At 48.6% G+C, this 17678-nt stretch overlaps 2 protein-coding genes across 4 annotated transcripts; one reads left to right on the top strand and one right to left on the bottom strand.

Annotated features, from left to right (window-relative positions):
• Positions 1-161: 161 nt before the first annotated feature.
• cdk16.L (cyclin-dependent kinase 16 L homeolog) lies at positions 162-13267 on the top strand. 3 transcript variants are annotated; one of them, XM_041572109.1, is made up of 17 exons: positions 163-314; positions 6035-6170; positions 8358-8516; positions 9003-9133; positions 9229-9354; positions 9448-9504; positions 9632-9746; positions 9927-10021; positions 10290-10352; positions 10678-10801; positions 10892-11012; positions 11191-11288; positions 11589-11694; positions 11792-11834; positions 11927-12017; positions 12107-12178; positions 12333-13267. In XM_041572109.1, the coding sequence occupies exons 2-17, from the start codon at positions 6044-6046 to the stop codon at positions 12371-12373; spliced, it is 1569 nt and encodes a 522-aa protein (XP_041428043.1). In that variant the 5' UTR covers positions 163-314; positions 6035-6043; the 3' UTR covers positions 12374-13267.
• A 223-nt stretch (positions 13268-13490) lies between these two features.
• tmem111.L (transmembrane protein 111 L homeolog) lies at positions 13491-17337 on the bottom strand. The gene is made up of 8 exons (NM_001095221.1): positions 17077-17337; positions 15067-15124; positions 14369-14462; positions 14191-14295; positions 14034-14115; positions 13875-13954; positions 13717-13799; positions 13491-13641 (listed from the first exon to the last, which is right to left on the bottom strand). Exons 1-8 carry the CDS (start codon positions 17229-17231, stop codon positions 13540-13542), a joined length of 759 nt encoding a protein of 252 aa, NP_001088690.1. The 5' UTR covers positions 17232-17337; the 3' UTR covers positions 13491-13539.
• Between the last annotated feature and the right edge of the window lie 341 nt (positions 17338-17678).

Genomic DNA, 17678 nt, shown 5'->3' with positions numbered 1-17678 from the left:
CCAATCCCCCTGTTACTCATGTGACAACATAAGACTTGGAATAAGAGGGGGAGACAAGTGGTCCCAGCCTAGGGGTGTCCTTAGGCCCATGTATAAATCTGCTCCTGGATTGGATGGGATGAGCACGTGGCTCCTCACAGTGTCAGTAGGAGTGTCAGGAGGCGGTGCCAGCGAGTGCGTGTGTCCGGGGGCGTGGCGGGAGGAGGAGATAAGGGAGTCGGACAATGGCAGGAGATTACAGGGAAGCGGCTGGGCCTGCACCGTCGTATTGACTCCCGAGCCCGGGACATCGGACCCAGCGACTCGCGATCACGGTGAGACCCCCGACAGCCGCACCGGCCCCGTCACCGGAGCACGTCAGTCCCCACGGGAGGAAATAGCGGCGAGCGGTGCATTGTGGGCAGGAAGATATCTGCAGCTCAATAATGTCACTGTGTCACTGTGTGACTGGACTTGTGTCTGTCTGTCTGTCTGTGTAATAACTGGACTGCGTGTGTAATAACTGGACTGTCTGTGTAATAACTGGACTGTCTGTGTAATAACAGGACTGTCTGTGTAATAACAGGACTGCGTGTGTAATAACTGGACTGTCTGTGTAATAACAGGACTGTCTGTGTAATAACAGGACTGTCTGTGTAATAACAGGACTGCCTGTGTAATAACAGGACTGTCTGTGTAATAACTGGACTGTCTGTGTAATAACAGGACTGTCTGTGTAATAACAGGACTGCGTGTGTCATAACTGGACTGTCTGTGTAATAACAGGACTGTCTGTGTAATAACTGGACTGTCTGTGTAATAACAGGACTGCCTGTGTAATAACAGGACTGCCTGTGTAATAACAGGACTGTCTGTGTAATAACTGGACTGCGTGTGTAATAACTGGACTGCGTGTGTTATAAATGGACTGCGTGTGTTATAACTGGACTGCGTGTGTAATAACAGGACTGTCTGTGTAATAACAGGACTGTCTGTGTAATAACAGGACTGTCTGTGTAATAACAGGACTGTCTGTGTAATAACTGGACTGCGTGTGTAATAACTGGACTGCGTGTGTAATAACTGGACTGCGTGTGTAATAACTGGACTGCGTGTGTAATAACTGGACTGCGTGTGTAATAACTGGACTGCGTGTGTTATAACAGGACTGTCTGTGTAATAACAGGACTGTCTGTGTAATAACTGGACTGCCTGTGTAATAACAGGACTGCCTGTGTAATAACAGGACTGTCTGTGTAATAACAGGACTGTCTGTGTAATAACTGGACTGCCTGTGTAATAACAGGACTGTCTGTGTAATAACAGGACTGTCTGTGTAATAACTGGACTGCCTGTGTAATAACTGGACTGCCTGTGTAATAACAGGACTGTCTGTGTAATAACTGGACTGCGTGTGTAATAACTGGACTGCGTGTGTTATAACTGGACTCCGTGTGTTATAACTGGACTGCGTGTGTTATAACTGGACTGCGTGTGTTATAACTGGACTGCGTGTGTTATAACTGGACTGCGTGTGTTATAACTGGACTGCGTGTGTTATAACTGGACTGCGTGTGTTATAACTGGACTGCGTGTGTTATAACTGGACTGCGTGTGTTATAACTGGACTGCGTGTGTTATAACTGGACTGCGTGTGTTATAACTGGACTGCGTGTGTTATAAATGGACTGCGTGTGTTATAACTGGACTGCCTGTGTAATAACAGGACTGTCTGTAATAACAGGACTGCGTGTGTCATAACAGGACTGCCTGTGTCATAACTGGACTGTCTGTGTAATAACTGGACTGCGTGTGTAATAACTGGACTATCTGTGTAATAACTGGACTGTGTGTGTAATAACTGGACTGTCTGTCATAACTGGACTGTCTGTAATAACAGGACTGCGTGTGTAATAACGGGACTGTGTGTGTAATAACTGGACTGTCTGTCATAACTGGACTGTTTGTGTAATAACAGGACTGTCTGTGTAATAACTGGACTGCGTGTGTAATAACTGGACTGCCTGTGTAATAACAGGACTGTCTGTGTAATAACAGGACTGTCTGTGTAATAACTGGACTGCGTGTGTAATAACTGGACTGCGTGTGTAATAACTGGACTGTGTGTGTAATAACTGGACTGCGTGTGTTATAACTGGACTCATGTGTTATAACTGGACTGCGTGTGTTATAACTGGACTGCGTGTGTTATAAATGGACTGCGTGTGTTATAACTGGACTGCCTGTGTAATAACAGGACTGTCTGTAATAACAGGACTGCGTGTGTCATAACAGGACTGCGTGTGTCATAACAGGACTGCCTGTGTCATAACTGGACTGTCTGTGTAATAACTGGACTGCGTGTGTAACAACTGGACTATCTGTGTAATAACTGGACTGTGTGTGTAATAACTGGACTGTCTGTCATAACTGGACTGTCTGTGTAATATCTGGACTGTCTGTAATAACAGGACTGCGTGTGTAATAACGGGACTGTGTGTGTAATAACTGGACTGTCTGTCATAACTGGACTGTTTGTGTAATAACAGGACTGTCTGTGTAATAACTGGACTGCGTGTGTAATAACTGGACTGCCTGTGTAATAACAGGACTGTCAGGACTGTCTGTGTAATAACTGGACTGCGTGTGTAATAACGACTGCGTGTGTAATAACGACTGCGTGTGTCATAACTGGACTGCGTGTGTCATAACTGGACTGCGTGTGTCATAACTGGACTGCCTGTGTCATAACTGGACTGCCTGTGTCATAACTGGACTGCCTGTGTCATAACTGGACTGTCTGTGTCATAACTGGACTGTCTGTGTCATAACTGGACTGTCTGTGTCATAACTGGACTGTCTGTGTCATAACTGGACTGTCTGTGTCATAACTGGACTGTCTGTGTCATAACAGGACTGTCTGTGTAATAACTGGACTGTCTGTAATAACAGGACTGCGTGTGTCATAACAGGACTGCCTGTGTCATAACTGGACTGCGTGTGTAATAACTGGACTATCTGTGTAATAACTGGACTGTGTGTGTAATAACTGGACTGTCTGTCATAACTGGACTGTCTGTGTAATAACTGGACTGTCTGTAATAACTGGACTGTCTGTCATAACTGGACTGTTTGTGTAATAACAGGACTGTCTGTGTAATAACTGGACTGCGTGTGTAATAACTGGACTGCCTGTGTAATAACAGGACTGTCAGGACTGTCTGTGTCATAACTGGACTGCCTGTGTCATAACTGGACTGCCTGTGTCATAACTGGACTGCCTGTGTCATAACTGGACTGCCTGTGTCATAACTGGACTGCCTGTGTCATAACTGGACTGCCTGTGTCATAACTGGACTGCCTGTGTCATAACTGGACTGCCTGTGTCATAACTGGACTGCCTGTGTCATAACTGGACTGCCTGTGTAATAACTGGAGTGCCTGTGTAATAACTGGAGTGCCTGTGTAATAACTGGAGTGCCTGTGTAATAACTGGAGTGCCTGTGTAATAACTGGAGTGCCTGTGTAATAACTGGAGTGCCTGTGTAATAACTGGAGTGCCTGTGTAATAACTGGACTGCGTGTGTTATAACTGGACTCATGTGTTATAAATGGACTGCGTGTGTTATAACTGGACTGCCTGTGTAATAACAGGACTGTCTGTAATAACAGGACTGCGTGTGTCATAACAGGACTGCCTGTGTCATAACTGGACTGTCTGTGTAATAACTGGACTGCGTGTGTAACAACTGGACTGTGTGTGTAATAACTGGACTGTGTGTGTAATAACTGGACTGTCTGTGTAATAACTGGACTGTCTGTGTAATAACTGGACTGTCTGTGTAATAACTGGACTGTCTGTGTAATAACTGGACTGTCTGTGTAATAACTGGACTGTCTGTGTAATAACTGGACTGTCTGTGTAATAACTGGACTGTCTGTGTAATAACTGGACTGTCTGTAATAACAGGACTGCGTGTGTAATAACGGGACTGTGTGTGTAATAACTGGACTGTCTGTCATAACTGGAATGTTTGTGTAATAACAGGACTGTCTGTGTAATAACTGGACTGCGTGTGTAATAACTGGACTGCCTGTGTAATAACAGGACTGTCAGGACTGTCTGTGTAATAACTGGACTGCGTGTGTAATAACGACTGCGTGTGTAATAACGACTGCGTGTGTAATAACGACTGCGTGTGTCATAACTGGACTGCGTGTGTCATAACTGGACTGCCTGTGTCATAACTGGACTGCCTGTGTCATAACTGGACTGCCTGTGTCATAACTGGACTGCCTGTGTCATAACTGGACTGCCTGTGTCATAACTGGACTGTCTGTGTCATAACTGGACTGTCTGTGTCATAACTGGACTGTCTGTGTCATAACTGGACTGTCTGTGTCATAACTGGACTGTCTGTGTCATAACTGGACTGTCTGTGTAATAACAGGACTGTCTGTGTAATAACTGGACTGTCTGTAATAACAGGACTGCGTGTGTCATAACAGGACTGCCTGTGTCATAACTGGACTGCGTGTGTAATAACTGGACTATCTGTGTAATAACTGGACTGTGTGTGTAATAACTGGACTGTCTGTCATAACTGGACTGTCTGTGTAATAACTGGACTGTCTGTAATAACAGGACTGCGTGTGTAATAACTGGACTGTCTGTCATAACTGGACTGTTTGTGTAATAACTGGACTGCGTGTGTAATAACTGGACTGCCTGTGTAATAACAGGACTGTCAGGACTGCCTGTGTCATAACTGGACTGCCTGTGTCATAACTGGACTGTCTGTGTCATAACTGGACTGCCTGTGTCATAACTGGACTGCGTGTGTCATAACTGGACTGCGTGTGTCATAACTGGACTGCGTGTGTTATAACTGGACTGCGTGTGTTATAAATGGACTGCCTGTGTAATAACAGGACTGTCTGTAATAACAGGACTGCCTGTGTCATAACTGGACTGTCTGTGTAATAACTGGACTGCGTGTGTCATAACTGGACTGTCTGTCATAACTGGACTGTTTGTGTAATAACTGGACTGTTTGTGTAATAACTGGACTGCGTGTGTAATAACTGGACTGCCTGTGTAATAACAGGACTTTCAGGACTGTCTGTGTAATAACTGGACTGCGTGTGTAATAACGACTGCGTGTGTCATAACTGGACTGTGTGTGTCATAACTGGACTGCGTGTGTCATAACTGGACTGCGTGTGTCATAACTGGACTGCGTGTGTCATAACTGGACTGCCTGTGTCATAACTGGACTGCCTGTGTCATAACTGGACTGCCTGTGTCATAACTGGACTGCCTGTGTCATAACTGGACTGCCTGTGTCATAACTGGACTGCCTGTGTCATAACTGGACTGCCTGTGTCATAACTGGACTGCCTGTGTCATAACTGGAGTGCCTGTGTAATAACTGGAGTGCCTGTGTAATAACTGGAGTGCCTGTGTAATAACTGGAGTGCCTGTGTAATAACTGGAGTGCCTGTGTAATAACTGGAGTGCCTGTGTAATAACTGGAGTGCCTGTGTAATAACTGGAGTGCCTGTGTAATAACTGGAGTGCCTGTGTAATAACTGGACTGTCTGTGTAATAACGGGACTGTCTGTGTAATAACGGGACTGCTTATTTAATAACTGGACTGTCTGTGTAATAACTGGACTGTCTGTGTAATAACTGGACTGTCTGTGTAATAACTGGACTGTCTGTGTAATAACTGGACTGTCTGTGTAATAACTGGACTGCGTGTGTAATAACTGGACTGTGTGTGTAATAACTGGACTTCCTGTGTAATAACTGGACTGTCTGTCATAACTGGACTGTCTGTCATAACTGGACTGTCTGTCATAACAGGACTTCGTGTGTCATAACTGGACTGCGTGTGTCATAACTGGACTGCGTGTGTCATAACTGGACTGTGTGTTTGTGTGTGTGGGACAGGGATAACAGGACTGGGGAGTGTGGGAAATGAAAGTGCAAATAGCCCATATTTCCTGCCCCTTCTGTCCAGCCCAGAAGCTGACAGTTTAATCTCCCCAGCAGGGAACGATGGATCGTATGAAGAAGATCAAGCGCCAGCTGTCCATGACCCTGCGTGGTGGGCGGGCCACAGAGAAAACATCCAATGAGCACTGTGAGCCAGTAACAGGGGAGGAGACTAACAGCAGTGATAATGGTGAGTGCTGCTCAGGGGCACCAAGCCAACAGGTATGTGGGGAGAGTCTGTAGGTACAAGCTCAGTGTCTCGTGCCCAGGTGAGTCTCCTCCCACTACAGACAAACTCTCTGACCAACCATCCTGCAAGAGTGTGGGCTTTAGTTACCATAGCAGCGGGCATTGCAGGGGCAGCAATTACAGGGGGTACTGGGAGTCCATGGTGACACTGAGGTTTATACTGGAGTGATGGTGGCACTGAGGGGGTACTGGGAGTCTAGGGTGGCACTGAGGTTTATACTGGAGTGTTGGTGGCACTTAGGGGGTACTGGGAGTCCATGGTGACACTGAGGTTTATACTGGAGTGGTGGTGCCACTTAGGGGGTACTGGGAGTCCAGGGTGGCACTGAGGTTTATACTGGAGTGGTGGTGGCACTTAGGGGGTACTGGGAGTCCAGGGTGACACTGAGGTTTATACTGGGGTGGTGGTGGCACTTAGGGGGTACTGGGAGTCCATGGTGACACTGAGGTTTATACTGGAGTGGTGGTGGCACTGAGGGGGTACTGGGAGTCCAGGGTGGCACTGAGGTTTATACTGGAGTGGTGGCACTTAGGGGTTACTGGGAGTCCAGGGTGGCACTGAGGTTTATACTGGAGTGGTGGTGGCACTTAGGGGGTACTGGGAGTCCAGGGTGGCACTGAGGTTTATACTGGAGTGGTGGTGGCACTTAGGGGGTACTGAGAGTCCAGGGTGGCACTGAGGTTTATACTGGAGTGGTGGCACTTAGGGGGTACTGGGAGTCCAGGGTGGCACTGAGGTTTATACTGGAGTGGTGGTGGCACTTAGGGGGTACTGGGAGTCCAGGGTGGCACTGAGGTTTATACTGGAGTGGTGGTGGCACTTAGGGGGTACTGGGAGTCCAGGGTGGCACTGAGGTTTATACTGGAGTGGTGGTGGCACTTAGGGGGTACTGGGAGTCCAGGGTGGCACTGAGGTTTATACTGGAGTGGTGGTGGCACTTAGGGGGTACTAGGAGTCCAGGGTGGCACTGAGGTTTATACTGGAGTGGTGGTGGCACTTAGGGGGTACTGGGAGTCCAGGGTGGCACTGAGGTTTATACTGGAGTGGTGGCACTTAGGGGGTACTGGGAGTCCATGGTGACACTGAGGTTTATACTGGAGTGGTGTGGCACTGAGGGGGTACTGGGAGTCCAGAGTGAGAGATGTGGTGGGAGGGACTGAGGATCCCAATAGGATGGCAGTGGGTGGCAGCTGAATGCAGGTGAGTGAGCACTTCTCCCCTCTGGCTCCTGCCATATAAAATGCTGGGGTGGAGCCTGGTTAGTAGCTGCTTTGGGACAGACAGGTAAGTGCCTGCTTTGCATGCTGCTAATTTTGGGGTGAAATCGGGGTATTTTCTTTTCTGTCTGGTTTTGGTTTGTTTGTTTTTGTTGTTTTTTTCCTTTTCCTCTTTTTCTTTTTTAAGTTAATTTTTCTCCCCTTGCTGTTTCTTTCCTCCCATCTGCACCTTTCCTTCTTCTTATTGCCCCTGTTCTCTGTCTCTCTATTGCCTCCTTCATACCTGCCTTTACCCCACCACCACCACCTTCTTCTGGTCTTGTCTCTCTCCTGCTGCCCCAACTCTTCTCTCTCCTGAAATCTTGTATTCCCGACATTGAACTCAACTTCCTGCTTCTTCTCAACTCTGTTTGTCTTCTTATTCTTGTCTGCTTACCTTCCCACTCTACTTCCTGCTCTTCTCCCACCTCTTCCTGTCTCTATAATGCTTGTCTGCTTACCTTCCCACTTTACTTCCTGCCTTTGTCCCACCTCTTTTTGTCTCTTTATCACATGTTTATTTCCCACTGGAACCTCCTGCTATTTTCTTGTCCTGCTCATGGTTGCTCCTGGCCATATTCCAACTCTATGCTCCTCCTCCTATTTGTCCCTCCTCCCAAATAAACTCGTATTCCCCTTCCTGCTTGATCTGCTTCCTCTTATCCTTGTGCTTCCTCTTCCCGCTATGAATGTGCGGCTCTTGCCCTGTCCTCTTGTTGCTTTTGCTCTGACCCACTGGCTTCCATTTTCCCTCAACTTCCTGGCCCTCCAACCCCTCTTGGGTTCTACATTTCCATCCAACTCGTTTCCTGTTCCCCCTCTCCTTCTGGCTCTTGTCCTGGCTCCCGCCCGCTCTTGTACTGCCCCTCAGAGCCCATCGTCAGAAATGGGAGAAGCCTCTCGTCCCACAGCATGCAATCCTTCCTGCACCACTACACAGCCAGCTCCTTTCAAAAGCCGCCCATCCCCCGGCCTCACAGCGCCGTCTGCCGCAGCCTCAGCTCATACCTGAATCGGACCAGCAGACTAGGTATGTGTGTGTGTTGTGGCCCTGGCTCCGCCCTTGTGGGCAGCACAAAGTTCATTATGAAGACCATAGAGTTTTTATTTATATAAATGTTGGAAGGGCACCTGCCTTGCATTGACTGCATTGTGCTGAGCAGTCATTCCTCCCACACCTCACCCTATGGAAAATGCATGAGCAGGTGTCTTTTTACTAACATTGATATTTGCTGGGGGTTTGTAGCAATTAGGGGTAATAATTCACTGCTTTCCCCTTGGTGTCCTTCCACTCCCCATGGATAAGATTGACGTATCTCATAACTAGGACCATGGAGAACCAAGGGGGGCACCACCTACTCGCCTGGACTTACATTCCAACATCAAGCCCCAAAATGCTGTGTATCCTGTTATCATGGTGGTTCTGTTCCCTTGTCTATTGTCTCCACCCCTCCATCAGCCTGTTGGTTCCGCCTCTCTAACCTCTCATGGGTGGATGTCCTCTCTCCACGTTTAGAGATTGTGCATGAAGACTTAAAGATGGGCTCTGATGGAGAGAGCGACCAAGCGTCCGGCTCCTCGGATGAGGTTCAGTCCCCAGTGCGAGTCCGAATGAGGAACAACGCTGCTCGAAAAATATCAACAGAGGTAAGAGTGGCACCACTGCACTACCTGCCACATTACTTTTTCATCTGTTGCCATCATGGGGGGTAATAAGTAGCACTGTTTTGCCTACTTGGCAGGACATCAACAAGCGCCTGTCCCTTCCCGCTGATATCCGTCTTCCTGAGGGTTACCTGGAGAAGCTGGCGCTAAGTAGCCCTCCTTTCGACAAACCCCTGAGCAGACGACTGCGGCGAGTCTCTCTGGTGAGTGTCGTACACACAAGATGACACGCTCTTCTCATCATCTTATCATTGGCTGAATTTCACTTGGTCCATTACTCTGTTTTTCTTCTACAGTCAGAAATTGGATTTGGGAAGCTGGAGACTTACATCAAGCTGGACAAACTGGGAGAGGTGGGTAGATCCATGCAATTAAGGAGATGGCTGGCAATAATGGAGCACCAACTGTAGGCACACCTCTAGCCAATCAGAACATTAGACACCCTGATAGATTTTGCTCTTGTTTGCTATTGTCTGGCAGGGTACCTATGCCACTGTGTACAAAGGGCGCAGCAAGCTGACTGAGAACCTGGTGGCCCTGAAGGAGATCCGATTGGAACATGAGGAAGGGGCACCGTGCACAGCTATTCGGGAAGGTGAGTATCAATATCACACCAAGCTCACGGGAGGAGAAACATATTAAAGTGGTAGCTCTTTCCGCTCTTTGGCCCCTGGGACCTTTTCCTACTCTCTGTACTTGAAGGGCAAGTGCAGGCATCTCTGGTACCTACAGTGGTTGACACAACTGATCTTTCTCTTGGTGTGTTCTATTCTAGTTTCTCTTCTGAAGGACTTGAAACATGCAAACATTGTTACCCTGCATGATATCATACACACCGAGAGGACCCTGACCCTCGTCTTTGAGTATCTGGTGAGTTTTGCATATAAAGGATCTGCCAAAAGGTTCTGCAGAGCAAGTGGGTCCATCTGCTGTTCCAGGTGGCACCTGAGAGGCACAAGATGGGTTTAGTCAATGATGTAGGGTTATTACTGCTTGCATTACTCCAAAATGTAATGAGGGATCGATGGACAAGTCTGTGCCTTGTGAGATAACAAAAGAGCATGGTGCCCCCAAGAACTTGTTTAGCTTTAGTGACAATGTGGCTGAAACAGAAGTGAACTTGTATCTTTCTTCTCAGGATAAAGATCTGAAGCAGTATTTGGATGACTGTGGGAACCTTATTAACCTCCATAATGTTAAGGTGAGATTTGGGGTGTAGTGAATAGGCTGAGGAGAAATTTGTGGAGACGCGACTTTGGGGAAACACCAGGGATGAGGTGGGTGGTGGTATGTAGGATCATGGGATTGGGAGGCTAAGGACCCCAATATTAGTGTGTGTGTTTCAGGAGAGGGGGTGCTTGAATATGAAGACTGTTGGTTTGGTGGGTCATAGTAATGTCAGGCAATGGGGTGGCAATACCATAGGTCCATTGGACTGGATGACACATGGAATACAATAGGGATCAAACACACAAGAAGACATGTTTCTATTAGGATGGTTGATCATTGTTTCATTGCCCGCGCAGCTCTTCCTCTACCAGCTCCTTCGGGGTTTGTACTATTGCCACCGACGTAAAGTTCTGCACAGGGACCTAAAACCTCAGAACCTGCTGATCAATGAGAAAGGGGAACTCAAGCTGGCAGACTTTGGTGAGTCTGTGGTTCGGGAGTGGTAGAAGAAAGGAAGCAGCTGCTGAGCAATAACTCACCAACAGCATAACCTTTCTCCTCTCCTCCCAGGATTGGCTCGTGCAAAATCCATTCCCACCAAGACTTACTCTAATGAAGTGGTGACACTCTGGTACAGACCCCCCGATATACTGCTTGGATCCACAGAATACTCCACCCAGATTGATATGTGGTGAGCAGCAGTGGGTGCATGTGCAAGAAGTAATGGTGTCTGTGCAAGGGATCCAAAGTCCGTTTAGCAAGGCAACCTTTCTGCCAATGAGTTTCGGGAAAGAGAGGCTTGGGCATGCAGATAACCAGCTGAGAGTGTACTAATGCTGACCGCATTGTCTGCCTCTGCTTTTCTCTAGGGGTGTAGGCTGCATCTTCTACGAGATGGTCACAGGGCGACCCCTTTTCCCTGGATCCACGGTGGAGGAACAACTACACTTTATATTCCGAATTCTAGGTAACACTCATGGCAGCTGGAGAGCAGGAACTTTCGTGTAGTGTCCTGATGTGCAAACCTGGGGGTGCAAGGATGCTTGAGGAGGTTGAAGGGTAACAGTGATGCAATAAGTGGGGGAATAATTTGGCTATAGGACAGAAATTGTGAGTATCTATTTGGAGAGTGGCTATTTGGGAAGGGGGTTTAGCTCTTGGGAATGGTTTGGAGTATCTCTCTGGCTAACTGGTGGGGGTAGGAATTTAGGTAAGGGACAGAGTAGGAGCCTGAGTTTTGTTTCTCATGAGTCTGTCTCCTTGTTAGGAACTCCCACAGAGGAAACCTGGCCTGGGATTCTGTCTAATGAAGAATTTAAATCCTATAATTACCCCAAATATTACCCGGATCCCATCCAGAAACACGCTGCAAGGTACTCGGCCCACGTTACCCTTCCCAAGTGTTCTGGTTCTGTATCTAAAGCCAAATGCGAGAACCTGGTCCTAAACCTGTGCCTTTTGTCCTTGCAGACTGGACTCCGATGGAGCGAAACTTCTGTCCAAACTACTGCAGGTAAATACGGCAGCAAGGGTGGGCATAATGGGCTACAGAGAATCATGCAGTTATATGGGGTGGACTAGAACAGCTTGTGTTTCCTCTGGCAGCTGGAAGGGAGGAAACGGATCTCGGCAGAAGAAGCAATGAAGCACTTGTATTTTCAGGAACTGGGGGAGAGGATCCACAAACTACCAGACAGTAAGTGCACATTAAGTCCTCTGTAGATTCTATTGCCCAGTGTTTGTAGGAAAGAAAACCACAATCTTGGCCATTTTTCTTCTCTCCAGCCACTTCCATCTTTGCACTTAAGGAGATTAGCCTGCAGCCAGAGATAAAGCACAGGCCGGTACCAGAGCCAGGTAAGAAGATGAGCTCTCGTGTATGGTCAGAATTCAGCTCATACTGATAAAAGCCAAAGGGTGTGTTTTGGGGCGAAGGGGAAGGAAGGGGGTGCTGTGGGCGATTAGCTCATATTTCTACACAACCACGTTTCAGCCCTGTCTCATTTTACAGTTCACATCCAGTCACGGAGGCTCAGCCTTGTCCTCGGGTGAAGTCCTTGGGCTCGGTTTTCTTTTTAGAAGACAACGATCCAGATGGCTGGAAGAAGAGAAGCAATGCCGGGCAAAGCCCACCAGACTGCCCTCTCTGTGCCCACAGTGGATGGACAAGTGAATGAGGATATTAGGCAGTGCCAGCATGTGGCATCTACAATACCCATATTATCTCTCCCAATGCCATGTTATCACAGTGCTGACACTATGTGCTGATCTGCTGCTGTCCCCAACCAGGGACACACACTCCCTGCTCCACCTCCTTTCCCAGTTCTCCCTCGTGTGCTCGTCTTCTACCTTTGCATTGAGGCCCGAGAGACTATATCATCAGTTCTGTGTCCTTCATTACAACAATGACCAGTCCCTTGTGAAGCCAAGAAACATGGACACTTATCAGGGGAAAGCCAATACCCCAAACCCTCAGCATCACATTGGAAACAGCTGGCAGTTGGTTGGCAGTTTCTGAAAATGGTAGAAGCGTGGAGCAAAGGATGTGTAATTCTCTGCAGCTGGATGACACGGGTGCTAGTCCAGATGTTTTCTCCAAGCAAGTTACTTTCTCAGGATTAAAGTACTGGAGGCCGAGAACTCAGTATTATAGGCAACTGGGTGTCAGTTACCCTTATATACAGTATGGATTAAGCTGCTGTGTGGGGCATTAGGGCACATATGTAAAAGAAGGACCAATGGGTCTTTGGTAGAAGAACGATGCTGAGTAAGCGGGTGATGTGAACTGTAGCTTTACCGCAGTTATTCCGGCCCATGAAGGCCACCCTTCTTCCCTGTAATTTATAATTCATTTAATATCACCCAGGAGAGGAGGCAAGGGGCCCCAAATCTTCCTGCTGCTGTGTATCAACTGTATGAACAAATAATAAACCTCAAAAAGCCAGAGTTCACTGAGTGGGTTATTTATCAGTCAGTATTCGTAAGCATCAGCACTACCATCAGCGAGTAAGTAGGTATTGGCACCAATGACAGTAGACGGGCTGTTGAGGAGCCTACGCAAGTATCTGATCAGAAGAAAGTCATACGCAGAAGGCATGGTGAATGCACCGCCTCCCATCCATCCATGACCAGAATGTCAGCAGAGAAAGCAAACAAGTAATACTAAGTGTGTAGGAAAAATACTCTTTATTAAGCACGAGTGTGAGAGTATCTTGGCTCTACTGCCCACGGGCAAATGCCAGATCCTGAGCGATCAGATCTTCCTCAATACTATCCAGCGCCCAGTGGTGTTCCGTGATCTCCATAGCTTCCCACTCAGCCTAATGGAGAGATTAGAAGTCACAGTGAGTCTGGGGCAGTCAAACAGAAACAGAGGGGCAGGGAAAGGAACTCACCTTAAAAGCCTTGTTAGTGTCTGGCGGCACCGATAGGGCAGCCCCTGTCATCTGATCCTGCATGATACGGCTTTGGTCAGCGGCTGAAGGACAATCAATGTAGAAGTGAGTCCTGCACCAACCAGAACCCCCCCCCCCCCCCAGGGCCCCTCACTCACCATTATCTTGTCCCAAGATCAAAGTGTACATGCTGCGCAGGCCAAAGACATTGAGGAAGTACCAGGAGGCAGAGCTGACCCTACAAGCAGAGGTTAGGGTTAGGGGCAGAATATCAGCCAAAGGGTAGAGCTCAGAGACAACAAGAGCAGACTTCTCACCACGATGCATCCAGTGATACCAGATCAATGCCACGCTGTAACATGGGTTTGAATCTCAGTGTTAACGGGAACGGAACCTTAGCTGGAACGGAAAGGCCATGAGATTAAATGAGCCAAGCCCAATTGTGCCCCATAGTGCAGCGAGTCTGATACTTACTAGTCAGGAAGCCAGAGAAAGCCCAGTTTATCCAGCCGCCAATCAGAATCATGGGGAGAACATTTGTGAGGTTCCCTTTCATCATATCAGTCATCATAGTGGGATCTAAAGAGAAATGACATGTATTTAGCTGTGGTGGTTGCACCAGATGGACCAGGATGGGGTTCAGGTCAATTACCTGTCATAGGATTCTTCTGGATTACTTTCCTCTTGGTTTTCTTGAAGAAGCCTGTTTCTTTATCATTGAAATAGAACTTCCTCATTATAAAAGACTGGGGAGATGTAAAGAGATAAAAGTCACAACTATGCCCAGCAGCAAGAGACCTCTCCACATCAACCATTTAAAACCCCTTCATAGATTTCTATGGCATCAGCATGGCGCTTGGGCAACACACTGTCTTGTATTGACTCTTACAAAGATCCAAAGGCATGAAGTCAGTACTAGAAATAGACAGTCAATAATCCTATGGCATGGAGGCTTGCACTCAATTGTGCCTATTTGAGGTCAGTCTCCTCTGGGCATGGGCACTCTCAGCAGTCTATTTGAGGTCAGTCTTCTCTCCTATGAGCATGGAGTAGACGTGCAGACAGGGCTATCATCTGTCATAACTTGAGTCACTAATGTGGGGCTTGTACTAGGACTGCTGGGCTAATTGCCAGGCACAGGGCTCCTGATAAAGGGATGTGCCACTCCAGCAGGTGGGAACAAGACCCAGCTATAAGAAATAGGTGATTTTTTGAGGATGACTAGGCTGTGTATGGCACGATTTTACTGAGATGAGTAAACTAGGTGTGTGTGTGGCCCCTCCTGAATGGTACCAAAGGGGCCACAAAGACACACACCTAGCTGGGAAGCAAGCACACACACACACTCACCTGTCGGGGGATATATTTTCCATTTTCCCTAAGGATCCGACTCCGGATCAGCACCTGGCTGAAAGAATGGAAATATGTGTTAACTGTGGGGGCCAACCTGTAGCTGGGAGAGACTGCACACATTATTATTAGTATTATTATCAGTATTATTATTAGTATTATTATCAGTATTATTATTAGTATTATTATAACGGAAGGGCACAACCTGGCACAGGGGCACTAGTACTGACACAGGGACCCACATTTCAAGAGCTCTGGCATATACGGCTATTATACTGGCCAAGGGTTGAGCCAATAGGTAATTGGGAAGGAATGGGGAGTCAGTATGGGGGGCACTAGAAGTATTGGGGGGTCAGTATCAGTATGGGGGGGCACTAGGGAAGGATTGGGGGGGTCAGTAACAGTATGGGGGGCACTAGGGAAGGTTTGGGGGGTCAGTAACAGTATGGGGGGGCACTAGGGAAGGATTGGGGGGTCAGTATCAGTATGGGGGCACTAGGGAAGGATTGGGGGGTCAGTATCAGTATGGGGGGCACTAGGGAAGGATTGGGGGTCCAGTATCAGTATGGGGGGCACTAGGTAAGGATTGGGGGGTCAGTATCAGTATGGGGGGCACTAAGGGAAGGATTGGGGGGTCAGTATCAGTATGGGGGCACTAGGGAAGGATTGGGGGGTCAGTATCAGTATGGGGGGCCACTAGGGAAGGATTGGGGGGTCAGTATCAGTATGGGGAGCACTAGGTAAGGATTGGGGGGTAAGTATCAGTATGGGGGGCACTAGGGAAGGATTGGGGGTAAGTATCAGTATGGGGGCACTAGGGAAGGATTGGGGGTCAGTATCAGTATGGGGGGCACTAGGGCAGGAATGGGGGGTTAGTATCAGTATGGGGGACACTAGGGAAGGATTTGGGGGTCATTATCAGTATGGGGGGCACTAGGGAAGGATTGGGGGGTCAGTATCAGTATGGGGGGCACTGGGGAAGGATTGGGGGTCAGTATCAGTCATGGGGGCACTATGGGGGATCAGTATGGCACTAGGAAGTATGGGTCAGTATCAGTACGGGGCACTAGGGCAGGATTGCGGATCATTACAGTACGGGGCATAGGAAGCAGTATCAGTATGGGGCACTAGGAAGGACTGGGGTTCAGTATCAGTATGGGGCACTAGGGAAGGATTGGGGGGTCAGTATTATGATGGGGGGCACTAGGAAGGATTGGGGTCAGTATCAGTATGGAGCACTAGGAAGGATTGGGGTCAGTATCAGTATGGGGGGCACTAGGGAAGGATTGGGGGTTCAGTATCAGTATGGGGGCACTAGGAAGACTTGGGGGTCATATCAGTATGGGGGCCACTAGGGAAGGATTGGGGGTCAGTATCAGTATGGGGCACTAGGAAGGATTGGGGGTCAGTATCAGTATGGGGGCACTAGAAGGATTGGGGCTCAGTATCAGTATGGGGGGCACTAGGAAGGATTGGGGGTCAGTATGGGCATAGTCAGTATCCAGTAGGCACTAGGGGGACTGGAAGGGTCAGTATCGTAGGTGGGGCAACTAGGAAGAAAAAGGATTGGGGGGGTCAGTATCAGTATGGGGGGCACTAGGGAAAGGATTGAGGGGGTCAGTATCAGTATGGGGGCACTAGGTGAAGGGATTGGGGGTCTAGTATCAGTATGGGGGGCACTAGGGAAGGACTGGAAGGGTCAGTATCAGTAGGTGGGGCCACCTAGGAAGGATTGGGGGGTCAGTATCGTATGGGGGGGCACCTAAGGGCAGGAATGAGGGGGTCAGTATCAGGTATGGGGGCGCACTAGGGCAGGAATGAGGGGTCAGTATCAGTAGGTGGGGCACTAGGGAAGGATTGGGGGGGTCAGTATCAGTATGGGGGGCACTAGGGCAGGAATGAGGGGTCAGTATCAGTATGGGGGGCACTAGGGCAGGAATGAGGGGTCAGTATCAGTATGGGGGCACTGGGGCAGGAATGAGGGGTCAGTATGAGTGGTGGGGTACAGACCTGTCACTCAGAGCCTCCAGTTCGGGGCGCTTGTCCCCCTGCAGCAGGCGGGTGATGTGGTGGCGCAGGAGGCCGGTGAGGAAGGTGATGAAGACAATGGGCAGCACAACCCACAGGCGGATACTTGAGTCCAAAAGCAACTCTGGGCTCCCCATGTTGCTCAGGGGTTATTAGCCGGATCCGGAAATCTCTATCCCGAGCTTCCAGGTTATGGCTATAGGGTTTTGCCCAACACAAAAATGGTTGGACTGGAAAAGCGTTTCCTGGCAGAGCTGGTGACGCATTACGTTAGGTGGCGCGAGGGCGCAGGGGATGCTGGGATGGCGGGACTGGAGTCGTTTGTGTGGGACACGCTCCATGCGGAACTGAGGGGAGTATTTGTCACAGCTGTACTTAGGGGGGCTTTTCCCAATCGGAGTATTTTCATCCTGCAGCCACGGACGCTTGCACCGGGAGGGTCACTGACCCCAGAATTAATCACGTCTCCTGTCTACTTACACTTCCAATAGAGACAAACATGAGTGGGGCCTGTGTGTGTCACGTGATTAGTCAGATAATAATGAGACTACTGAGGCCTGTGTGTGTCACGTGATTAGTCAGAT

This window comes from Xenopus laevis, chromosome 8L (assembly GCF_017654675.1).
Source record: "Xenopus laevis strain J_2021 chromosome 8L, Xenopus_laevis_v10.1, whole genome shotgun sequence".
In the NCBI taxonomy this organism is placed as follows: Eukaryota; Metazoa; Chordata; class Amphibia; order Anura; family Pipidae; genus Xenopus; species Xenopus laevis.
The sequence above is the reverse complement of the archived record's forward strand: the minus strand, read 5'-3'. Positions and strand labels throughout refer to the sequence as shown.